Below are 27392 nucleotides of genomic sequence, written 5' to 3'. Positions count from 1 at the left end.
TAATAAAACAGATGCAAATGTTATGTATGAAATAATATTAAGCAGAATATCATGTTCTAGGAACTATCTCTTATGGAATATATCAAGAAGTCTTTAAAAATGATTTATTCTTCCTGTGATGCAGAAACATGTCTGGTTAACAGACATAGCTAAGATGGAGAATTGCTTTGGACTCATGCTACTTTTAACACCTACATTCCCTGTGTGGGGTTTTTTTATGCAGGAACAAATGGTCTCTTTGAATAGTTCTTTGCAAGCATGCCTGTTTTAATCAGTATGCTGTGCAACGCATAAACTTAGCTGTATCAAACCAAGGCAAAACATGGTGTAGATACTCCGAGAATGATTTGTTTGATGTGAATCCTATGCAACTAGAAACACTAACTTAAAGCACATGGCTCCAAACTTCGAAAGGAAAAGACTAGCATTTATGGGGCACTCTGCGTTTATTTCTCTAGAAATGGAAGAAATAAAGCGACCACTTTTGTATTTAGACATATTTACAGCATTGCTTTATTTTCTTAAAGCATAACAGCATCCATTCATCATTTGAGAGTAACAAAGCAGTAACCTGATATATGACAAATATTATGAGCTTAAAGGCTGATGTCCATTACTGATGGGTCCCGCTCACTCTTTGGCGGAGATTGGCACTGAAGGATTACTGAGCAAACAGAGCACCTGAAAAAACTTGCACTCCACAGGCTGTCATCAGGGCTCTGATCGAGGGCATTACCTGAGAACGGCGGCTCTTATCTGAAGCTGCAAATTGCTGCCACTGCCAAAAATTCTCAACAAAGAGCAGCGGTCATGGAAGGATGAGCCACCGAGGCAGGCGCCGGGGACGCTGCCTCTCCACAGCCCACCCTTCATGGATCACCTGAGCCCGGCACCACATCACCCTTAACCCTGGATGACCACAGAGCTGAGGAGAGGCAGCTGTATATGTTGAAAAAAAAGGCTCCAGACATTCTCTTGTGATACTATAAGATATTTAGCATTTAAATTGCATCTTTCCTTTCACAACCAACTAAGGAATGTGTCTGTGCATATGTTTAAAATTCTGATGAAAATCTTTGGATTCTACTAATATTGAAAATATGTGCTTTGCTGTCATCTATCTTTCTTCTCCTTTCCTAAGAAGACTTCATATTCCTGAGAAGCTAAACTTGTCTTACTGGTTTGGCCCTCATGAAAAGTAAGTCGTCGCTTTTTCTCTGTAGTTATTTTACTTAGAAAAAGATCAGTTTCCCAGCCATAAGAGGTTATGGCTTAATGGACTTGTCAAATTTATAAATTCCAGGTGAAAATGGGATTTTTTTTAGATTTGTTTTTACTCATTTTACTGTGTCTGCAACCAAATAAGATATCTACAGATTTCTTAGAAAAAATATATTTAACTAATGTTTCTTTGTTGTTTTTGTACATGTATTTTATTTCAATTACATATTAACATTTGACTTACTTGCTAATATACACTTAATTTCATTTATGGGCTGATAAGTATAATACACACAACTATTAACTTTATGACAGAAATAAAACACTTTACAGGAAGTTTCATTATTTTGCGTTAATGCTGACATTGCATTACTATGATAATCTCTCATAGTTAAATTCAATGAAATGAAGAGTAGAATGATTTGGTGTTTGAAGTTCTACTGTTTTCCTTAAAGTATTTCACAGTTGTTTTTGCTGGGAGGGGGGGTGGTGGTTTGGAGGTGGGGAGTATCTTCAGGGAAGAAAGGACAGGGATTAGCCTGAAGAAAGAACATGTGATTTATTTTTTAAGAAAACTATTGGGAGTTTGATATACACATGCTTTTAAAGTAGTCATTGTGCTTTCATTTTGCTAGCTCCTTTCCCTCCTGAAAAAAAAATGAATTCTATCGATCCTCATTCAAGAATCCAGGCAGCATTCACTATACGCTATGCCTGTCATCAGGAATAACTTCATTTATAGGCAGAGATGGATAAATATAAAATGTTTAAGGAAATATATAGAAAACTAGAAGTAAGCTTGAAAAAAATGTTAATCTTGCCCATATAAAATTCATCTTTTTACTATAGTTAGATTTCTTTTTTTTTCCTAATGAAGAAGAGTACTTCCAGCCAAATCAATAGTTGATAAAAAGAGAAAGGTTGAGACGAGGTACTGTTTGGAGCTTTCAAGATGAGATCGAAGCTTCATAGAGAGGCATTTCACATCCGTTGGCCCCACTATTTAGAAGTGTTTTGTTAAGGTTACATTTTCTTTCTGAAGTGTGGTGGCATCTTAGGATATAAATATACTTATAGTAATAATTCAAAAGCAGTAAGTGGAATAATACTTGTTAACTAGCTCAAAGAAAACGGCCAAAGCAAAATAAATCACCATCATCAAAGATTTCAGATCTGTGTAACATTTTCAATTCTTTCCAAAGCTAATTTTTGGGAGTTGGTGCATTATTCCATTTAAATCTGTTAAATCATCTCTATCTCTCTTTCTGCCTTTGAAGTTCTGCCATCTGCTCTTTCCAGGTAAATGCTGAATGTATTCTGCTTGAGCTCATAACACCCCCCACCCCACCCCCCCAAAAAAAGCACAAAAACCACTATGGAGTAAGCATTCTTAATTGACAAAATTATTTTGCACGTGAACCTATATTTGATATTCAAAATGGTCTCGATTCTGCTCATATTTAAACAGATAATTCACTCAATTATGAATTATTGAGAATTTGCGTTCTCCAAAAAGCCTGCAACACTTTTGAGGGTGTAAAAATAAGTCCTCTGTTAGAGAAACCACAAAATAATGGGATTGAGGAAATCTGCTTTAAGATGAAAGGTTAGCTAGCACACACAATTGCACGGTGATGATTGCCCTACATTTTGAAAAATAAACTTTTCAAAGCAGGAATTTTGGAAGGTTGGACTATTATAAAACTACATATGTCATAGCATCACGGCACTGTAAGCAAGGGGATCTGTATAGCCAAAATCTATATTATATTTTCCAAAGATAGTATTACAGTAATAAAAGAAACATGTTATATATCAATTTTCATTTAATAATAGAGTTCAGAATTAAATGCAGCAAGATATACCACCAAAAGACCAGTTCTTTTTTTAAAAAAATTTCAAAATAAATAGCAAGAAATAGTGAACATGAGCAAACGACTACAACTTTAAAACTACTGTCTATATTTATATTAAAAGTTAATCTAATTGAACTGTAGTATATTTCCTAAAGGATCCTCCCAGAATAATTTAAATCTAAACATTTTTAGAGAAAAAAACTTATGCCATAAGTTGCTAATTAATAAGGAAGCATCTTTTTCAAAGTAAATTATTCCTATTAGGCAACACTTAATAACACATTTGAATTTAACTTAAAACTAACACCACTAACTCACCTTTCTCAGGGAAACATTCTGCTCTTTACAGTAATATTCTTGCTCATTTCTTATTGACTTCCTCTATCTAAACAAAAACACGTTACCTGCCTTTTAAAGTCTAGAAATCTCTTTTGCAAATCATAGAAAACCTCCGGGTCTTAGTAACTAATGTCTATGAAGAAAAACTGGCTTAATTATAGATCTTAGCTCCACCAGCAGCCATTTTAAACAGAAAACTGGTTTAGTTGTGTTGACAATCACATTTTAAACTGATTCTTTCCAGATGAAAAGATACTTTTTCAAACAATGTAATAAAAATGTAAACTCAGCTGTTTCACAGACATAAAAGTGATTTATATCACATGTACTGTGCTCGTGGAGTTTTTCTCCTCACACAATGGAAGTTTTATTTTAAGGAAAAGTTAATAATTAACAGCTAGAAAAATCCCACAATGCAAAGAAGTCAGCCATAGGGGATTAACCACCCCCCTTTGCTCTCCCACAAAAAGCAGCCAATAAACCTGGTGAGAAAACGATGGGATATTTGAAAATTAAAAAGAGTCAACATCGGGATGGTCCTTCCCTTTGGTGGGGGTGGGGTGCGATAGGGAGTGGAGGGAGGCACCAGGAGGATTCTGGGAGCTGAAAATATTCTGGTTTTTGACCTGAGTGCAGTATACAGGGGTATCTAGCTTGTGAAAATTCACTAGAACTGTAAACTTATGTGTACTTCCTGCATTATACTTCAATAAAACTGTTTAAAAGGAGATTGCATACTGTTTTGTTAATGATAGTATGAAAAATTTTTGTGTAACTAGATGAGTACTCTCTCTTTTATAAATACTCTGAGGTACAGTTAAGACCACTGACAAGTCCCCCACCGAACTATGTTACCAGAGAACTAACAATTATGCCAGTGGCTCACGGCCGAATCCCATGCTAGTTCTAAGGAGGCAGAGATTTTGCATTTTAGGAGAGAGAAACGTGTGTGTATGAGAGAGTGTGTATCTGCGATCTCATATCTGAAATCTTCACAAAAACATGATCTTTTTGAAGAAACTTTACAAGAAGTCTGTAAAATTCATATTTCTAGCAGAAATTTTAGATGGCTGTGAATCTGTTTTCTGTACATCCAGTTCCCAATTATTCCTGTTAATGGGAGGCAGACCACACGAGTAATTGAAAACCCACAGTCACAAGCAGGAACATACTCCTCCCCCATCAAAGTGGGGACCTGAGTATTAAATAAATAGAAAAATTGGTCTGTGTTCTAGTTGCTAATAAACTGTGAAATGTCCAAAGTGTAGGCAAGTGCAGAGCAAGCAAAGAGCACCATCCAGCTAATGATCCCCTGAAAAATATAGCACTGGACGCGTCAGTGGATTCCTTTATGTAGCAAAAACTTAATTTGTACATTTGCGCTGTGAATTTCAGTATTTAAAAGTCTAAAGTTTAATCCATTGGCACAAAAACAATTACCACTTCCATTTCCCCAATATATAGGGTGGGGCAATTGTAGGTTTATGCACAATTGTGAATACACAAAACACAGAGTTTATTATTAATTATAGTATTATTTTCCATGCAAACAACTTTTGCCCCACCCTGTAATATTTATTTTCTCATTTAAAGAGAATGTATAGGATTAATTTTTGGTATCATGCATTCTGAAAATAGTACTCAGTTGTCCAACACCACAAGGATTTCCATCAAGGTAAACATTTTTACCACTATCACAGATATTACCATTTCTTACTCTCCATATCTTAAAGGCAGTTCTCTCCACTTCTTTCTTCATAAAATTCCTCTTTTATGTTCTTATTTGTTAATCCTTGCCCTCCTGTAGTGCCCTCATCCCCTGAAATGAGGTCTTATACAGGCTTTATTTTTCTGTTTTCCCAAAAATATGAGTAACATGAAAATATTATCTTTAAGCATACACATATGTACAAATGTTTAGCTTAAACAAAATTAAAAGGTCTGGATGTAAACAGACAACATATAGGAAAAGATACTGTGATCTGATCACCTCTCTATACTGTGAAGGGAATGCAAAAGGAGAATCTCATAATTTGAAATCTCCTAATCAGCTATTTACTGTGGGTGTGGGGGGAATGCGGATAAGAGAGATATATAGGCAAATTGCTTTTGGTCCTGACAAATTTTGGTCCTGACAAAGTCACTAATAGAAACATCTGAATACATGGACTAAGTGGCAGAACCTCTAAGCAGCGAGGAGCGAACATGCCATTCTGTACCCCACAATCATCACGAAGAAGCCTCTTCCCACACCGCTTTACCCTCTGCCCCTCCTGCCCGCAAAGACACACACAAAATCCCCAGGCACGAATACCATGATGGTCTCGTACATGTCATGTTATTTGCAGTTAGGTTAAGAAGAAGGACAGGCATAAGTATGTGATGAACCCAAAGTTAATGGACCAACTGTTTTCAGAGTTCCTTGTGTACATCCCCAGGGTCAAATTCAATCCTCAGAAATCCACGTGCAGTCTCCATAGAAATAACTATAAACACCAAGCGGGGAGAATAGCTGCAGCCAGTCTTTTCTCTGTATTGACATATGGCCTTTATCCTCTCCTGGCTTTATCTTGTGAATGGCAAGTTTTGGCTTGGTTTTATTTATACAATGGAACCTCATCAGCTCACACACACCTTCAAGAGACCCAGAGTAAAATACTCATTGTGGGGCTCAGTAAAGAAGTAGAAAAAACTTGGCAAGAAGAAGCAAATCAAAGAAGTTCAGGAAACACATTTATTTTATTGGGCTATGAAAAAAATACAGACTTGGGAAGTGAACATGATGTTACCTCAAAGGAAAATAAATAGTTAATAGAGATGAAGGTGTCAATCAGCAAGAATTAAGACAAATGCATAAAAAAAGATTGGTGGCCAAGGCTAGTGTGGATAAAATACCACACAGGCAATGAACACACAATCAGGGTTGGCGCGTGGGGGGTTAGCAGGGGAGTAGGAATCGATAACAAGTTGTTTCCTAGTTAGTGATGTTTACTTTTCCATTTCTCTCTAAAAGTGTTTTCATTTCCTCAAAAAAAGAAAGGAGGAAAAAATTAAAATAACCCTCACTTTCAATGAAGTTTTAATAAAATGAATCATAATATCTTTTAACAGACACACAACACTGATATGGAATATGCTTATTCAGACTGAGACAGGATTAAAAATATGATTATATAATGAATCAAAAATTTAATTATATAGCTGCTTATCAATAGTGTATTTAAACATCCTAGTAAAATAAAACTCTTGTCCAAATAATAAAAACTAAAGGTTTGTTTATGTCACTGGCTCATGCATAAAGTTGACTCAAAAACCGACAACATGAAAATCTCATAAATTTCAAATGGTCCAAATTTTTCTTGCAGCATAAAGGTATGCATTTGCTGCCGTTGTTTTTCTCATACACCATGCTTATATTATTGGAGGCTACTAGACCGTTCTGGTGAAAGCTTTATTTATTATGACTTTGTGAATCAAGGGGAAATGAGGGAATTCTCAGGCCACCTATATAACTATAGCTTATTATAACAACTTTAAAGATACAGTAAATTCATCTATTTAAATTGCTCTTTCTGTTATGGGGGCTTTGGGAAAAACTGCTTTAAAAAAACAAAATTAGCACATGATTTTAAAATGCTGCTGAGCAGTATACAGCTTAGAAAACGCTTCATTATGAAGTCCTAAGGATCATAAATAAAGTGGTCAGTTTGGTCCATTTAAGTTATAAGTAAGCCAATCAATTGTGATAAAGATTTTGCTCCAGACAGTTTTGTGAGCTACATGATTCCTAGGTTGATTTCGGGAGACCAGCTTCGTGAGCTGAGACTGTAGGTTCCCGGCACCACAGATCTGCTTGCCTAACAGATTCTAACAAAGGTCCAGCATCAGTCCTCCTTGGGGACGACCGGCAGTGAATGACTGTTTGCCATGCAGAGATTCCTGTGACCAACCCAGAGGAGAAACCAGGAGCCAAGCTCCCCGAATGACTCACACAGCCAGGCAATGGCTGAGCTGCGCCTGAACACTCATAGGCAGCCCATGGAGACCGGCTTGGAGGGCGCGCGCGGGGACGAGGAGCAGAACTCAGCCTGCAACACGGCAGGTCCACAACCGCCTCAGAACAGTAGAACCTCCTGCCCAGGAGTTCTCCCAGGGCATCAGTCCGGGAAAAATGATAAAGGACAACTTCCCTCGCTTATTAATTAAGGAAAGTGTTGTGCTACATAAATCAGAAGGGCCCACACGCTCTAAGTCAGTTAACTCTCAGAAGAGCTAACAAGTTGATGCTCTAGGAACAAAATAAAAGTGCCCTAATTACCAATTCACGAGCAATCTCTGCATGACGAAACATTAAAACACTTTAAAATATAGGCAATCATTGCTACCATGGATGTGATGCAGAAAGGAATTAAGAATAAATGGAATCTACGGGGGAATAAATTATGTGTTCCACTTAGTAAACAAAAAATTAGTATTTTCCTTTTTTTAAAAAAATGGACCAATTCTATTTAAACAGAGTTAAATTTTTAAGTACAGTTTAGTTGAGTTCAACCCACCTTTGTCAAGTTCCATCTGTGATTCGGGCCTTGTGTCAGGTGCCAGGGACACCAAGATGGGAGCAATAGGATCTTGACCCTTGAATAGCTCACTACTGCCTGGTGGTGACATGCTAATCAGTTTTAGGTGCATATTTAGTATATGATTCCTTGAAAAAGCTACCTCTCAGCTGCTGCAAAGATTCTGACATCCCCGGTCTCTCTTTGGTCAGTTCACATCGTATGCATGATACACAGCACACGTACACAAACCTGCCCATATCCATGGGGTCAGTTAGTCCCAGGGATGAAATTGAAAACTGAGCTAGTTGAATGTTCACATATCAGCTTTGTGAGGAGATACACAATTTTTTCAAGGGAAGGAGCCAATGAACTTTACTTAACTAACTCAGAGATCTGGATTCGGCTAGTAAACCTGGTTTCCATTTCTGGCTCTGTAGTCACCCCTTAGCAACTTTAACAAGTTGCTTACATTTCTTCTCCCATTTATTTAACTCAAAGCAAAATAGGATCAGGTGTGTGTGTGTGTGTGTGTGTGTGTGTGTGTGTGTGTGTAGTGATAAAGAGGAATAGTAATATCTGACCTGAACACTGCTAGGTGATATTAGATAAATATAAAATGCTTCTTTATTTTTTGGAGGAAAGATGTTAGGAAAAGAGTAATAGAGGCAGTTTTAATTAATATCATGTTAAAAATTAAAGCTAGGCATTGTTAATCTAACAATAGTTTAATGAACTACTTTAATAGATTATTCCAAGATGAGAATATTCCCACTTATAGAAAGAATAGCTTATTTTTTAAACCTTTCTAATGTCTCATTTAAAAGAAACACAACAATCGAATGCTGTTGATACTTGGCTAAAGGCGAAACTGAAAACACACAACTCCATAATAGTTTAAAACTAGTTTTAAAAGTTTTAAAGCACTTTCTGTTCATCTTCCTCGCCAACAATAAGTAAAAGTAACAAAACAAAATACAAAACCAAAATATTTAAGAGTTCTAACTATATGTAAGGTATAGAAAACAGTAGAAAAAATAGTTTATATTACAAGTAATGTGGTTTGGCTTTTGCAGAGAAAGTTGCGTGGCCCATGCAAATTCTACAGCAATGAATTTCTGCATGGTAGCATCTTCCTTTTCAACATTTTACTTACTGCAAAAGCCCTGCTGTGAACATAACTTGGGGTAGTGAAGTGGAGGGGGTGTAGGCAGTGGGACAAATGAAGGGTGGAGCCTTAAAGAAATCGACACAAAAAGTTTTAACGTAGTTGATTCCAAACCTTATTTGAGAGGCCTGAACAGGATGAAAAGGTTTTCTCTATTCAGTAGTTTCACTTAATCCTCAGTCCAAACATTTGCCCCAATAAACATTAGATTATTTTTATGTTAGCTATAAAGCTGTCAGTCCTCAATAAACAGATACACTCCTGGTGGTTTTACCCTTGCTGTCAAAGAATTGTCAATATGCACACTGGCTCTTAAATTAAAACAAACACACAGGAAAAGAAATGTAAAATAGAATCCCACAGCAGAGTTTAACGGGAGGCTGTTGAAACCCTAAATAAATGATGGTCCAGATAGTCGATGGTGATTAGTTCAATATACTGTGATGTAAAGTAGTCAATGCGTTGTTAGCACCTTACTGTCTCCTTAATGGAATGCTGTAACCTCTCCTATTCAGGTAAGCAGGCCTTTACTTTAGTGTGTCTCAATTAAATTTTATGTCTGAGGTGTCCATCTGTCGTAGGAAAAGCAACAAGTTCACCGAAAGGGACACTTTGAAGATTTTTATTGCCTATGGCGACAGTTTACTTCTGTCTGGAAAGTCCCTTCATAGTTTTTGTGGCTCTTTCTCCTGTGGTTGAGAAAGGCTCTGTAAGAGATGTGAAGGTTATTTTCCAACTGGTTGGATCTCTACCCGTTTTGCCGTTGGTTTCAGAAGGATTTTCCCACAAAGACTAATAGAATCATGTGGCTGAAACAATAATTTTTTCTCATTCAGTCCTTCCTCTCATTGCAGAATTAAGCTTTAAGAAGGTCAAAGCTCTCCCCAGCCCCATAGTCTGTGTGTTGCCTAACAGAGGACTGTGTACACATGGACAGCCACTAAGTATCATGCGCTTGCTGAGTTATGTGTTCTTCTAAGACTGGTAAAGACACAGAGAAAATTTAGAAAATATGTAGATATCTGTTTTTATCTGTTCTTAGCTGGAATAATGCTGTTGTTTGCCTGTCACCTCCTGTATCAAAAAGCTTTGGAAACTGTAGGGAATTGGGTCTCACACCAGAGAGAAATTAAGAAATACTTAATAATGTGACTGTCCACTATCACAAAAGGAAATATTCTTTTAATTTTGTTTTAAAATAAACAAATTAAAATTTCTGTCTGACATGAGTAGCTCTTTTTCTTGTGTGTGTGTGTGTGTGTGTGAGAGAGAGAGAGAGAGAGAGAGAGAGAGAGAGAGAGAGTCTTTTATATTGGAGGGTCCAAAATAAGAGAATAAAATAGGATGTGGGACACTTGAAATGTAACCTGGATGAATAAAGACTTTGAGGAAGAGAGAGCTGAAGGCAAATATACTGGGAATCTTAAAGTCCTGATGAATACCCCTTTTGTTCTGTGTAATACATGTATGATCTTCCCTGCCAAGGCTGAAAGAAAATGGATTTCCCCAAGGAATGTCCCATCACTGGAGAAGAAATCGGTCATCAAAAGCCATCATGTTCTGAGGAGGTGTAGCAAAAAGATTAAACATTTAAGACAGGTGAAGGGGCAGGGGAAGGCATGGAGACAGGGATGTAGAAAAGGTAAAATGTCAGCATCCTGAAAATGAGATCTACACACATGAGAGGAGGAAATGAAAGTGTCAACTTTAAACCCCTGGTTTGTATTTTGTGGCCCTGAGCAATTTGGAGTTTAAGGAGAAAGAAGGGACATTCTGTTCATTGTGGTGGTGTTTCTATGTGTCAAACACGCATAAAAGAGCCTATGCCAAAATATATTAAGTAGTGCCTCACTGTCCAGAAGGAACATGTGAAAAACCTAAAGGTCACATTGAGAGAAGATTTTAGTACCCTAGCAGATGTGACAAAGCAATTTGGTTTCTTAATTTTGCATTTATATTCTAAAATTTGCAACTAGCCAGTCAGCTGAAGCAGAACAACTTCTATTTCTTCAATTTCCTTAAAAATAATGTAGAGGTAAAGATCTGAAGCCAGATTACCTGAATTCAAATTCCTACAGCAATGAAACATTAGACAAGTTACATAAACTTTTTTGGACTTGGTTGACGCATTGATAAAACTGGAAGAATGACGGTTCCTCCCCCATAGATTGTTGTGAGAACTAACTGAGTTAATGTATGTAAAGCACTTAGCAAAGTGACCAGCACCTGGTAAATTTTTTTAGTTGCTTAAAATGAGATTTAAAAATTTTTATGATTTCTCTCATCAAAAAATGCATATTATTATTATTGCTGTCCTTGTTCAATCAAACAATTACAATATTGACTACCCACTACTGCAGAGTAGTAGGATAAAACTTGGTCCCTAATATTTAAGAACTTATAAAACAACATATTACATGCTGACAACATAATATGTGGGTTAAAAACCCACCTGTTTAGAGTATTATGCTAAGCGAAATAAGCCAGTCAGAGAAAGTTAAGTATCACTTGATCTCACTCAGATGTGTACTCTAATGAACAAAATAAACTGATGAGCAAAATAGATCCAGAGTCATAGAAACATAGAACAGACTGACAAATTTCAGAGAATAGGCAGGGGTGGGGGTGTGTGTGGCGAGAGATTAATCGGGAATTTATATGCATAGGTGCATAGCTCATGGACACAGACAATAGTGTGGTGAAGTCTTGGGAGGGCTGGGTATGGGGTGGAGTGGGTCAATTGGGGGTGGGGGACAAAGGGGACATCTGTAATACTTCAATCATAAAGATAAAAAACCCACCTGTTGAATTCTTATTTTCTGGTATAGTATTTTTCAAGATTCCCATTTGATTGATTTTTTAAAACAGATTTCATATATCTGGTGAAATTCCCCATGTTTTCTTTTACTTTTTAAAACATATTTATTATATCTTTTAAAAGAATTCCCTGTCTGTTAAACATACCATCATCATATGATCCAGCAATTCCATTTCTGCATATATACCCAAAATAATTGAAAGCAGGGATTCAAAGAAACTTTTGTAAATGTATGTCCATAGCCAAAAGGTGAAAAACACCCACATGACATATAAATGGATAAACAAAATGTGGTATATACACACAATGGGATATTAGCCTTTCAGAGGAAGGAAATTCTGACACATGGTACAACATGAATGAATCTTAAAGACATTCTGCAAGTGAAATAAGCCAGTCACATATAAAGACAAACACTGCATGATTCCCCTTATATGAGGTACCTGGAGTAGTGAAATGCATAGAGATAGAGACAGAAAGTAGTATAGAGGCTGCCAGGGGCTCAGAGGAGAAACAGGGAGTTATTGTTTAATGGATACAGAGTTCAATTTGGGAAGATGAAAACATTCTGAAGATGAATGGTGGGGATGGTTTCACAACAAAATGAATGTACTTAATGCCACTGAGCTGTACACTTAAGCATGGCTAAAATGGTAAATTTTATATTATGTCTATTTACCATGATGAAAATTAAATTAAAAAGTTCCTGTATGACATTCTAAAATTTTGAGTTACTTATTATATTTGTTTCTCTTTATATTTGGTTATTTGGTGTTTTTCCCCATAAAGCCCTGCAATTTTTTTATTGAATGAGGACACTGTGCATAAAGGAAAAAATCAGAGCCTCTGGTTGACATCTTCCTCCAAAGAGGAATAAACTTTCTCCCAGCAAGCACATGGAGTATAGCAGGTCACCTTTGTCTTGTTGGGGATTGGATTTAGGCTTTGCTAGGCCTAAACAATGTGTTTATGTTTTTCCAAGATTTCTAGGGCAGAGCTCTTACTCTTGGGAGTGAACATCAGAGGTCTCCACTGAAAACCTGGAGTGTTTACCAGAATTCTTCTGTCTGGCTGGGCTTGAACTCCAACCTTTGTCTCCTCGGCATCATGGGGCTGCTGAAATGCAGCTTAAAAAGTGGCAAGTGCCTCGAGAGGAAATCACATATAGATCATTGGGTTCACTTCTCTGCAGTTTCCCTCTTCTCTGGAATCTTTGATCCTCAGGTCCCAGCCATTTGGTAACCTTGAATGCCAACTCTAATTCCTTTCCTCAACTTGGTCTCAACTCCCTCCCCAACCTTTCTCACAAGATTTACCAGAGCCTGTAGGGAAAAAGCCTGGGTGAATGTAGAACTCACTGAGGTGGGCTTCTTGCCCTCCGGTTTTGTAGCCCCTCATGAGTTCTATCTACTTTGTTACCTCTCTAATGTCTTCAAAAAGTAGTTTTGTGTAGTTTGTATAATATTTATAGTTGTTTTCAGCAGGATGGTTGTTTTGAAACAAGGTACTTTGTGGTTGCTGGGATCAAAAGTGTGTTAACATTGGCTTTCAACCAAAGAACTTGTATAGAATATATGTACAACCCATGGCCACAGACAATATTGTGGTGAAGGCCTGGAGCAGGGGTCAGGGTGGGCTAAAAGGGGTCAATGGGGGAAATAAGGGGATATTTGTGATACTTTCAACAACAAATATTTTTTTAAAAGTCTAACTCTTGATTTGTCTTTATTCTATTTTAAGATACATTTGTTTTTACTCTATTTCATATTTTTATTGATCAGAATATAGGTCTTTATTTATACTGTTTTGGGTCACTGTGCTTATTAAACTCTAGGCAGGCAATGTCTTAAGTACAGCAGTGAAGACAAAACATGTTCTAAGCAATGGAGGTAGATTGTTTGCCTTTCACTTCAGTCTTCATCGTCCCTTCCAGTTTCCCAACTAAAGCCCCTAAAAACCACTCAGCAACACTTGTCAATGGTAAGTCCTTTCAATCTAAAAAACTATATGCCAAAATCCAAGCTTCTACCTGCAGGAACCTGCATGGCCATTAATAATATTTGACTGTCTTCTTGAAACTGTTATAAAAATGCTATTTCTTGGAGATGGAGACAAATTATTATCTCTAGAATCTTGGTCTTAAAGATATCACAGAGGTAATAAATTTTTCTTCATATGAATTTTGATTTGACCATATTTATTGTATAGCTGAATATATGAAACTACCAATCATTCAATTAAATTCAGAAAACCTTAATCAGGTGATGATTATATACAATGATTATATACAAAGAACTCTAGGAGCCCCAAAGATGATTTCATCAAAGTTCCCCTTGTAGTTATGAATAACTACACTATTTATGTACTCATTTACATACCATGCAACATAATCAAGTAGGTGTTATCTCCATATTACAAATGAAGAAATTGAAGTATAATGAGACCAAATAATTTGCCCAAGGTTCCAAAAGTTATATGTGGGATTCTAATCCAGGTATACCTGAGTGCAAAGAGAAATGTTATCATGGAGGATCAAATTGCCATAAAAGAACAGATGGAGAAAATTATTTCCATTTTGGATTATGAGAGAAGGTATCAGAGAAGATAGCATATGACCAGAATTTCCATAGCTGAACAAAAGGGGAAATACCATTCTTGGCTGATGAACATGCACAGAAAAATTGTTTAAGGAGTTATAATTGATCCAGAAGGGCTTGAAAATAAGATACATGGGATGACTCTAGTTCAGATAAAGCTTGAAAGATTCAAATCAGATATCATGGGCCCCCAATAAATATGTTAAGTGTTTCAGATTTGCTCTTGTGTATTATATTACCTAACTACTTCTGTGTAACAAATTTTCTGAACACTTAGTGGCAAAATTGTATTAGCACACAATTTATGTGCATCAGGAAATTGGGCCTGGTTTAGCATGTGCCCCTGAATTAAGATTTCCCATGAGATTACAGTCAACTACAGGCTGGACCTGAGGTCTTGTCTGAAGGCTTGGTGGTGGAGGGTTCACCTCCAAGCTCACTCATGCAGTTGTTGGCAGGATCCAGTTCCTTCCGGTTATTGTTGGACTGAGAGTCTCAGTCCTCATTGGCTATTGGTCAGAGCTACCTTCAGTTCTTTGCCACATGGGTTTCTCCATAAGAGAGCTTCCTTCAAAGGGATGGAAAAGCCAAAGACCAAAAGAGCAAGAAGAGTAAGACAGGGCCACCAAGACAAAAACCAGTCTTTGATATAGTTATCTTAAAAAGTGACATCTCATCACTTCTGTCATATTCTCTTCATGGGAAGGGAGTCAATAAGCCTAGTTCATGCTCAAAAGTAGGGGATTATACAGAGCATAAACACAAGGAGGTGGGGATCACTGGGGTGATCGTGGTGGCAGCCTAGCATAGGGATCAATGGGAAATCATCAAAGGTCTCTGAATGTGCAAGTAGCATAATTTGTCCATCACCAGACATATATGCCCCAAACTAGAAATTCATTTGAAATTTCTCCTTCTCACTCAAACCTATATCCATTGTTGAATAATTCCAAGGAGTTTGTCATCATATTTTCTAATGACACATAAAATAATAGCTTATCTTACAATCTTCAGTGTCTCAGATTTTATGCAAAAGAATAAGAGGCCTGTGGTGGCTTCTGAGAGAGCAGTTTGCAAATATGGGAGTAGACAAAAGCCAGATCATGGGGATTAAGGGGTGAACAAGTGATTAAGAAACATTGTTGAAGTTTAACACATGTTTTATTTTATACATGAAGCCAGATCTTTAGTTACTGATACAGTAGTGCTTTCCACATCTCCAGTTACCCATGATCAACCATGTCTGTAATATTAAATGGACAATTCCAGAAATAAAAATTCCCGAGTTTTAAATTGTGCACCATTCTGAGTAGTGTGACAAAATCTGACAACATCCCACTCCCTCCCACCTGGGACATGCATCATCCCTTTTTCCAGGGCACCCACACTGCATACGCTACCTGCCCACTGGCCACTTAGGAACCCTTTTGGTTATCAGGTCGATTGTCATGGTATGGCAGTGATTATGGTCAAATAGCCCTCATTTTACTTAAGAACAGCCCCAAAGCACAAGAGTAGTGATGCTGGCAATTCAGATATGTCAAAGAGAAGCCGTAAAGTGCTTCCTTTAAGTGAAAAGGTGAAAGTCCTTGACTTAATAAGGAAAGAAAAAAATCCTATGTTGACATTGCTAAGGCCTATGGTAAGAACGAATCTTCCATTTGTGAAATTACCTAATTTATAGATTAAACTTTATCATAATTATGTATGTATAGGAGAAAACAGTACTGATAAGGCTCAATACTATCCATAGGTTCAGGCATACATTGTTACTGTATGTACTATTGCTTAATGGATTACATTGAAATACTCTTTTAATTTCGGTTCCTTTATAAATAGTGTCAACTTCTGGGAATTTTGTTATTTACATTATAAAATGCACATTGACCTGTTCACTGAAAATTTAAAGGATACAAAATGGTAATGACACTAGAGCACATTATTTTTGTTCGTTGGTTTGTTTTAATATGTTTTTTTAATTGATTTTAGAGATAGACAAAGGGAGAGGGAGAGAGAGAGAAACATCGTTGTGAGAGAGAAATATCAATTGGTTGCCTTCTGTATGCACCCCTACTGCCCTTGCCACCTTTACCGGGGCTTGAACTGCAACCTGGGTACATGCCCTGATCAGGAGTCGAACCAATAACCTTTTGGTGCATGGGTCGATGCTCAACCAACTGAGCCACCCTGGCCAGCCCCAGAGCACACTTTTTCTTCATTTGGTTCTTGATTCTTCTAATTTAAGAAGGCTTCATGTAAAGAAATCAAAGAACTCATTAATCTAACACAAACTTACAAAATCTAATTAAGAGTTTTCAAAGCTCATCTCACACTGTATCTCATTTTTTGTTACCACTGAGACTGTGTCTGCATTAGAATTTCTTGTACTGGAGCTTTGTTTTCCTATGAGTTCTCTATAGTCAGATAGGAGAATTATGAACATAGTGTATATTAGCAGGAGAACAAGGCCACTGCATATTGCAGGCATCTGCTTTAAGTATTAGTGCCCACATATTTCAACCTATATTGCAATTAAAAGATAGTTTTCACCATTTCTGACAATTCATCCAAGGAATTTTGGTTAAATGCCTTATTTTATATTTCATGAGGTTTTCTTGGTTATTACCCAATGCTCAAGTTGAGTTAGGCAAAGATACTGACAGGTCAAATAACTGAGTTTAGCTTATTAATTGAGCCTTAACCTTAAACTGAATCCTGTAACTTCCTTTTAGAGTCAGCTCTCCTAAGGATCATGGGCCTCTACCTTGGTCTCATGGGATGATGGTGCCACACTTCAAAACACATTTTAGTCCAACTTCATTCGCTCAAGATACCATTAAAAATGATATCTTTGGCATTGGCTGGTGTGGCTCAGTTGGTTGGGTGTTGTCCCATGTACCAGGAGGTTGCCAGTCCAATTTCTGGTCAAGAGCACATGCCCAGGTTTTGGGTTCTGTCCCAGGTGGTAGCGTGCAGGAGGCAGCTGATTGATGTTGTGCTCTCACATTGGTGTGTCTCCCTCTCTCCCTCACCCTTTCTCTCTCTCTCTAAAAATCAATAAACTATTCTTTAAGAAAAAGATGATAGCTTTGTATTATCTTTTGTATAGAATCCCATCTATTATTCTGGGGATCTCACTAAACTCCTTTCTGCTAAAGTTTTCTGGTTTGTCGAATGTAACCAACCATACCATCTCTTCCTTACCTCCTCTAAATGCTACTCAGCCAAGTGAGATGAGATATGTGATTGCTTTGAATCCACAATAATGGAAACAGTGTAAATCTCAGGTGTTGCTTCTATTATTACTAATATCACCGTTTTAAGTTATTGATAGAGTAGGGAGCATGGAATAGGAAGCAGAAGATTTCAGATGAGTCCCCATACCAACAAGTAACAGCTGTGAGATGATGGGAAAGTCCCTTAACATTTTATCAGTTTCTTGACTAGAAAACTAGAATCCATACTTCCTTCCCACATTCCTACCTGCCAGTATGAAGTGAGGTAACACATGTGGACACATTCCATAAACAGTAAAGAGCCAACATGGTAACAAGTTCTGAATATAATCACTATTATATCAATAATGTCTGAATTTTCTCCTTTCCTCCAGTTTCAAGCTCCCTGAAAGACCCAGAGGGAAGGTAAAGCTAAAACTATGAGACTAGACAAAAAATACATGGACCAGTGATGAAACAGATTCCTAAGCAGGAACTGAATAAAAGCTTATCACAATTAATTCTCATGGATTCTCCAATGGCACCTGACTCATGGGACTTACAGAGAAAATGTAGCAATCTAATCTATAAGCAATTCAATTAAAATTAAATACATGTATGTGTATGTGTGTATATATATAACTTCTTTTTAATTTTTTAATTTTTTAAAATATTTTATTGATTTTTTACAGAGAGGAAGGGAGAGGGATAGAGAGTTAGGAACATCAGTGAGAGAGAAACATTGATCAGCTGCCTCCTGCACATTCCCCACTGGGGATGTGCCCGCAACCAAGGTACATGCCCTTGACCGGAATCGAACCTGGGACCCTTGAGTCCGCAGGCTGACGCTCTATCCACTGAGCCAAACCGGTTACGGCTATATATATAACTTCTTATGTTACCTTTTATTTCTGAGGAAAATAAAATGAGATCCAATTTGCATATGACCAGGCATAGAAGATCCTACCAAAAAAATAGTATATTGAATGGTGTAATTCCACAAAATCAGAGACACTAGATGAAATCGATGACGAAGATGAAATATTAACTCCTTTAACCTTGTCTATGGTATTTCAAATAATGCCTATGTTACTTTCTACAATAAGAGAATTAGAAAAAGGTAGAAGAATTTTTAGATTTTCTTTCTCATTCGCATCTGGAAATGCTCAGTGTAACCACCACTAGAAAAAGAATTTTGTTTTTGGTAAAGACATTCTTTTTCCCGAGGTGACTATGATTCCAGCCCATCAGAAATCCAGAATAACTCAAAATATTTCCAGTGGGATATCTCCCATTGACGATGGAATCTCCTCACCGCCCATTAACACTCTATAAAACATGGGGACTATCTGCTCAGGCTCTGACCTGAGACACAAACCTTCCCGAAAGACAACTGCTTCCACCCAAACAACGGGTCCTCCTTTCCTCCTTGTCAGCACTGAGAGCGAGAGAGGCTGTGTTTGGTCTCTTAATCAGGCCTTGCTGACGGGCTGACATCCCTGCAAACGTTTTCACTTACTCCTTGGCAACAGTTAAATCCTTGCCAAAGGCCAGTCAGTAATTCAGAAAACACTGTTCGTAAGAGGCTGGGGGAGTCAGAGTGTGACTGTCAGCTAGCAATCTGTGGTGATGACAGGAGGGAAATCTAGGAGCTGAAACCATTTTAAAGGTCACTCTGTGGGCAGAACTGAAGACCTCTGATTTGGAAAAGGAAACGGAAACCTGGGACATTGAAGTGCTGAGGATGCGGCTTTCTGAGCACTCTGAAAAGTCATTATCCACTCCTGACTAATACAGCTTAATTAACAACCATTTACCTTAGTGCTGGTGTAAAATAATCTGGTAAAATAGAAATGTCAAATAATGTACCAATAGTTTAATTGCCCAGCTTTAAAAATATATTGTAATAAGCTACTGTCTATGTTTCTTCAATATTCTTCCTCCTGATCCTTTATCCTTTCATTTTCAACCTTGAATTGCTAAATAACCAGAATTTAAAATTCTTAGTAACACAGCATAAGCTTTTTGTGAAAAGCAATTATATATATATATATATATATATATATATATATATATATATAATTAATGACTGCAAATTTGCAAATTTATGAGGATAATATACTAAAATATTTATAAATCATTTTAAAAAGGAACACAGATTATTCAAGAAAAATAATAGTAGGCCCATGCTTGAATTTAGACCACCTACTTTCTCTCTTTCCAAAACAAGAGAAGACTTGGAAGAAGAAATGGCTTCAGTCTACTGGATGCCATACATATTCTGGACCAGGGTGCCTCACTTATAAGACCTGCCAGACAGCTTTGCTACAGTTTATTCTCCAAACTCTCACATTCTGTGTTATTTTTTTTCTGGTTTCATTTTATTCCCTAGATGAAGAGGACACTTGCGCCATCATTCAGAAGCTCAGGCAAGCAGGGCTGAACTCTGTAATGTGGCAGCAAGAGCAGCTGAAACTTCCTGGTCTCCTCCTCCTACTCACATAACAAAGGAGCAGAGATGTAAAGAATAGCATGGTGCCTATAGTTACCAGTACTTTATTGTATACTTGAAAGTTGCCAAGAGAGTAGATCTTAAATGTTCTCGCCACACACAAAAATACAGCAATTATGTGAGGTGATGGAGGTGTTAACCAACCCTATTGTGGTAATCATTTCTCAATATATATGTGTGTATCAAACCAGCACATTATACACCTTAAACTCACACAATGTTACATGTCAAATATATCTCAATAAAGCTGGAAACAAAACAAGGGAGCACTCAAGGGAGGTCCACTGGGTCCCAAGAAGGGCCTCTTTAGTAAAACAAAAAGGAAGGGAGATAAGGCACTCAAGGCACCAGGAAACTTATCACAGAAGCTATAGTGCACATCTGGAGCCTGCCAAACAATGGATTCACTTGGGCAAACCCAGTCAATGCCCAGTGATCCACACACACTTGATCTGCACTGCAAATTATCCGTTGAGGTGCCTGGGGTACATTCTGTAATTATTCATCGGAGTGAAAACTGCATTGGTTAAGGGGCAGTGAATCCACAGTGACCCATGACTCAGATGTATGTGAACGCCACTGGATCTGTAGGCAGATAAGAGGGACCGATCTGGGGAACAGTAATGCCAAGAACCACTCGCTTGCTCCTGTTTGGCAATGCTGGGTAGATGAGTTGGTTTCTGTTGGGTGATGAAGGGGAAGAAAGAAAAAGCAACAGCACCTACTGGGCCTTGTGAAGTTGGAACTTGGTTTAGGTGGTGAAGCCACTGATTACTCAAATAACCAATATTCCTGGCTATGGGTTAGGTTTAGCTCCTCCCCTGTCTCTTCACAACCATGGTTCTCTTCACTTCGTGTGACATTGAGGGACAGTTTCCAGAGACTACTTTACTCAGGGGAGTTGCTATAGGGGTAGGTTTCTCTGTTTTCAGAGGTCTTTTCTATTTTCAGAGTGGTTTTCAAAGTCACCTGGCCACGTTAGATTACATATGTCACTTTTTAAAAAGTAGAGCCACCAAGACACCAAATTAAGCCAATGATTTTGGGGTGATTTCACCTGTAAAAAGAATGTCCAAATCTTACCCGGTTGTTGTTGATTTTGAATTGTAGACACCCCACTTCCTTTGTCTGTGTCAAAAGCCACTCATTCCCTTTCTTAATGAAAACAAGAGGGAGTGATTATACCTCCTGGGGCTGTGCATTTATGCTGTCTGAAAGGCACTTGAATGAGTGGCACATTATCTCACACATCTGGAGTTTACCAAATTAGCCAATTATGCTGGAGCTCATAAAACAAGGCCTTAAATGTCATTTAACTAGAAAATATTATAATCACCAAGTGGTCTGATTGTAAGATGATACTTGGGGCAGCATCAGTGGTTACAGAAAACAAATCATGAAACAAAACACAGTTCAAATGCCCCCCAAATGCAACCACATATTTTCTACTTTCTGAAGAATACTGTATTTCTGAAGGCACCAGCAATCAACATGTTTCTCATTTGAAACTAAGTTTAATCTGAACTAGTTGTTTCCTAGTTATTTGCCTTGGGCAAACCAATGCCTGAGAATTTTTCTCATAAGAAAACTAAAGAGCATGCAGGATGAGAATAGACTGATGGAAAACCATGCATTTTTCAGAGAGAGGGAGCTGTCTGCCAGGGATGGGGCAATGATCGGATTAAGTGTTGAGTTGTTAGAGATTTGTGGTGCTGCCTCAGAATCAACAAGATTTGGTTGACTGAACATATACTGGTCTCTCAGAGCTTGCAGACTTCACTTGAAGAAGGAGATTAAAGCTATTCTAAATTGCTATGTGATTTGAGGGAGGGTATATACCAAAGGTATTTAAAAGTTGGGGTTTTATAGCCACTACTTCCACACTATCTTCTTTACATTTAATAAATACCAACAAAACTTGGTGTTTAGTGAAAAGTGACAGATAGAGTGTAAGGAAAAAACCATGGTATGCCACTAACACCGGGTGACTTCGGGCAAGTTATTTATTTCTCAGATCTTCAGTTACTTCATACAAAAGACAGACATAATGATGCTGTGTTGAGTTGAGAACGGTGCATTGTTGAGAATCATGAATAACAAAGTCCCTAGCATAGTGCCTGTACATTGAAGAAAATAAGCACTCTTTTTTGTCTTTACGTATGTCACCAGAATATCTTAAGTTCTGTTTAACACGTGTTTTTCCCCCCTCTTTATTTCAGGAGGAATGGCCACTGGGCAATTTCAGAGGAGGGGGAGTAAGGAGGTAGGCAGTCCCAGGTAGTTTTTGTTTGTTTGTTTGTTTTTAGCATCTCAATCACTTGCTTTAGAGGAAGGACAAATATGAAAGAAACTAGAAAAACATCCATGAGAGACTCTGGAACTGGAAGTGAGGCATGATGCATGAACTCACGGTAACAGAGACACCAGCCACTTTTGGCTAGGAGAGTACAAAACAAACCTTATTGGTTTTAAAGGCACCTAATCAACTAAGCTAAATCTTTGTGTCTCTCTGGGCTCACAATCACAGTAGATGGACTAGTTATTTATTTTTGTTAAACCAGAGAAAGAAGAAGGATCATGGTGACAAAGGAGGTACTCTCAACAGTGACACATTCCTTTCCTCTGAGTTCTCTCTTCTTTTTTAGATAAAACAGTGATGGCCTCTTTGGTAAAATCTAACTAAACATGATGATTTCATATTATGAAAGTCCTTACTCAGAATTTGGAAGGTATTTATTTTTTTACTTAAATTATTTTCACCTCTGTAAAGCTGGGTTGAAAAAACTATGTCTTTAATAGAAGTACAATATATCTATGATTTTATGAAGAAAAAGAAGATCAGAAACAATAAAGGGTTTTGGACCTGGTGACTGAGCTATTGTCTCTAGGAAATGTGAATTCTGGGCAGAGAGGTGCAGAATTGCATCCCTAAGAACCACTACTTCACTTTCTTACAGAAGGGAGATGGGATATATGTGCAGATTCTAAGTGTCTTAACAGAGTTTAATGTTTTCTAACGACATAAAAGGACTAGCTTTCAAAACCTTGAATTGGAGGGAGATAGGAAAACCCAGGAGACAGGAATTCTCCTAAATGTGCTAATAGTCAAATGGACTCGTGCTTCCTCCTTGAGGACCACAGACCAACTGGTCTCCATGTACCTGAGTGACAAGAACATCTTTGAAAGCTCAGTGCACTCTAAAAGCTAAGTAAGAAAATCAAAAGGAACTGCCTTTGCTAGCAAAAAAATTCAACACGGTATGTGTTTAAAGGCTTTCTTTTCTTTTTAACCTTAGGCAATGAAATGCTCTTACTCTGTATCAAACATAACAGGCAGCTTTTTCTCTTACAAATATTTCCATCTCTAAGAGAGGAGTGTTCTGGCTTTTGGCTAACAGCATGCCCATATCTAACGGCAGTACAGACAGAATGCCAATTTGCTGTAGAAGCAATTATACATACAGACTAGGAAAAGGCCAATTTCACTATGCAAGGACCACACATACTGTATGTTTGTTATATTATTTGATATCAAAGCAAAAACATCAAATTCTTCCTAAAACACACATGAAATGAAGAGCCTGGCTAAGGAACTCCCACATCTAATTCAGAGATATCTGTTACAGCTTACAGAACTTGGCAATGCTGACACTACTGTTTTACTGGAAAGAGACACGTTTATTGATTCCATAATACACTATGACTTCTTTACATATGTTTTGGGTAAAATGAGCATAATTTTGATACGAATTGCTATAAAACAGGTACACTATCAATGTATGACACTTAGGTATCACATCACCGGTGTAACAGCAAGAACTTGCCAATCCTATGTCACTAGGTGACCTCATAATATTTAATCAGGCGTCAAGATTATTATCATAACTTAAGAGGGGTGGTCTATAGTAAGAATTATCATCTCTGTTTCATTTTGAAACATTACGATGTTGGTGTGATTCATTCATTTGTTCATTGCGCAATTACTGTCTCTACTCAGTGCCAAATACAGGCCTCAGGGATACAGAGCTAAATGACACATGGCCTTTCGGGAAATACATTCTTGAGGTGGGAGAGGGGAAACAGAAAATGAACACAATAAATCAGGGCAATGCATACTATGTTTTATATAGCATATGTAAATAAAGACTCATAGAGAAAGCATGTGGTAGAGAAAAGACGGTCAGAGAGAGTGAAACTGAGGACACCCTGGAATGAGGAGCTGCAGTTTCTTGTGTGGATTAGGGGGTTGGTCCTTCAGGAATAGGGAATAGCATGCAAAGTGTGAGAGTGTGAGAGAGCAGGGGGTGGAAACGTTTGCTATTCCTGGAGCAAATGTGTGAATGAGAAATGAGCCTGGAGAAGAAGGGATGCCACATTAGAAGGGCTCTGCACACCATGATGAAGAGGGCATATTTTCACATATTCCCAAATACTCTAGATAAAAAAATGAAAACAGTATGATACCGGCATAGAGATAGATAAATTAATAAGACAGAACAGGAAGTGGAGAAACAGAATAGGAAAATTAGATGACATATGTGAAAGTTTAACAGTGAGTAAAGGATGGATTTTTCAACAAGTGGTGTTTGGACAATAGTCAAACCACTTGAAAATAAAATTTAATTCCTATCTACCACACTGCACATGAAAAAATATTCTTATATGGATAAAAGATTTAAATGTAAAGTATCAGAAGAAAATGTTTAGAATCTTGGGATTAGGGGATGACCTTCTTTTTATATGTAAATTTGACATCAAAATGGCAAAGCAAATTTTACAAAGCAAAACAGACAGATATAATCACAATCTTCAAAAAATACAAACTTTTGAAAGGTGTAAGACTATAGTTGTAAGAAAAATGACAAGTTAGGAAAAATATTCGCATTATATGTAATAGCCAAAAGATTAGCACCTACAATAATATGCTGAGCTCCTACAAATCAATTAAAAAATCACCTAACAGAAATGGGCAAAGGACACAGATAAGCAATTCATGAAAGAAATGATACTTTATGATACAAAAGTATGCTTAATTCCCATTACATCAAAGGAATACTATAGTTTTACTTTTCACCTGTTAGAGAATAAGCAAGAGATGCATGTGAGGGACAGATATGACAAATAATGGTTATAATGCCCAGGGTTTGACGGTATGAAAAATGAGAATTCAAACACTAAAGGTATGAAATCATTACGTCCTTTTTGCAAGATAATTTGGTAACATCTGATCCTGTAAATCCATATCTTCTTTTTATAGAAATATATACATAGGTATACACATATGCAAAATTCATTTTTTGCATATACAAAACAACCAAGAATATTTACTGCACTGTTGTTCATAAGAGTGAAAATCTGAAAACAACCTAATGGTCCACAAAAAGGATTAATTTAATAAGTTGCAGCAGGTAGATAAATAAATTACTATGCTGTTGTTGAAAAGAATATACTGGCATGGAAAGATGTTCATGATATATATTTAACTGAAATAAACAATTAGCAGAACAGTATCTAAGGACAAGCTGCCAAGAGAGATAGTGAACTATAGCAGTTAGCAGCATGGGTGTTGGGCTCAAGTAGCCCTAGATTTGAGTCCCAGCTCCACTGCTTACCGGATATGTAAAAATTACTAACTTCTCTGAGTCTTGCTTTCTTCTTTTGTCCACCTGGAATGGATTCTAATAGGACTTACCTCTCAGAGTTATAAGGAGAATTTCTAGTACATAGTGAGGCTAAATATACTAGTTATTAGTACTACTGTTACCTCTTTTCTATAATTATTTTCAATCAATTCTCTTATGAAAACAACTTCAAAAAATGCAATCTAATATCCTTTGGAAGATTATGCTGGATAAAGTCTTTAACTGAATTTATACATCAAAGACAATTTTAGCTTATATAATCAAAATATTGTATTATTTGTTCAACTAACAGGCTAATGAATTTGACACATCAATTTCTGATGTAGATCAGTTTTGATCAAATATTTGTAAATCACAATACAAACAAGGACCATGTTTGAGCAATATATTTAAGAATAAAAATAAGGAACTGTTAAGTTTACATAGGCCCAGTTATTGAGAACCCTAAAAAGCCTTCATGGCACAAATTAGAAATTGTCCTCTAGTCATCAAACATCCAACTGATGTTTTTATGGTCGTTTCTATTGTATTCCTATTCTTTTTATGGTAATTCCTGTTGTACACATATTTAATTTTCAATCATATTATCAAGAACAACATCAAAATGTAGGAAGGCACTCCTTTACACATTTTCACCTAATAAGACTAGGAAAATATCCCATTCAAAATGAGAAAATGTGTTATGTAGTAATATATTTAATTGCCTAAATATATAACATAGAGTCTATATATGAAGAACCATACATACCCTTCTGTTCGGAAAATTGTTCGAAAGCTGTCTCCTAAGCTTTTGTAACTGTTTGGATCAGTTGAACATCTCTGAATCTGGAACCTAAAAACAAAATTAAATACACACACAAAAAAATCCAAGTTAAAGATTTTGCCAAATGGTTTTTCTCATTTTTCATCTTAGGCAACTCAGCCTTTTCAGATTAACCCAAAAATATTATTTTTTTGCTATAGAGTTTATTGATTTATTTTTATAGACCATTTACCTTATTTTTGTAACCTTTAAATTATTGTATTTCTCTGTACTTTAATAGAAACTGTAGAAAGAGGTTTTTTCCCATCTGTTGCTCAGCCAGACAGATGCACCCTGAGGCATGCATGCTTTTCTCTTTTGTGAAAAACATACACAGATGTCATCGATTGCTTTAATGGATAATTCAGAAATCTGAAGATGCATGTGAAATAAAGAAGTAGCTCTATTTCTTATCTTAATTAGTGCTCCTTGATGGTAAGTTAAGACAAAGGTTAACAATACAGAGCAGCTAATGTGGCCTAACTTGGATCCTGACTGTGAATTTGGAATTCATTCTGGCAGATAGGGAGGGGCCTGTGCTCAGAGTGAGAGCTGGCACTGCAGTGTGATCCAGGTGACTCTCACTCCTTCATGGTGGAGCAATTGGTCATTGTGGGCAGTTCAGGCTACCTGGATCTTTACAGAAGTACAAGGCTCTGCATACAA

At 37.1% G+C, this 27392-nt stretch overlaps 1 protein-coding gene across 1 annotated transcript in view; it reads right to left on the bottom strand.

The window, feature by feature from the left end:
- SLC25A21 (solute carrier family 25 member 21) overlaps positions 1 to 27392 on the bottom strand; it is a 512936-nt gene that overhangs the window by 104861 nt on the left and 380683 nt on the right. The window contains exon 3 of the mRNA XM_023751496.1: positions 26673 to 26756. Within this exon, the coding sequence (XP_023607264.1) occupies positions 26673 to 26756 (84 nt within the window). The remainder of the gene's footprint in view (positions 1 to 26672; positions 26757 to 27392) is intronic.

This window comes from Myotis lucifugus, unplaced genomic scaffold, assembly GCF_000147115.1.
Source record: "Myotis lucifugus unplaced genomic scaffold, Myoluc2.0 scaffold_22, whole genome shotgun sequence".
Classification (NCBI taxonomy): Eukaryota; Metazoa; Chordata; class Mammalia; order Chiroptera; family Vespertilionidae; genus Myotis; species Myotis lucifugus.
The sequence above is the reverse complement of the archived record's forward strand: the minus strand, read 5'-3'. Positions and strand labels throughout refer to the sequence as shown.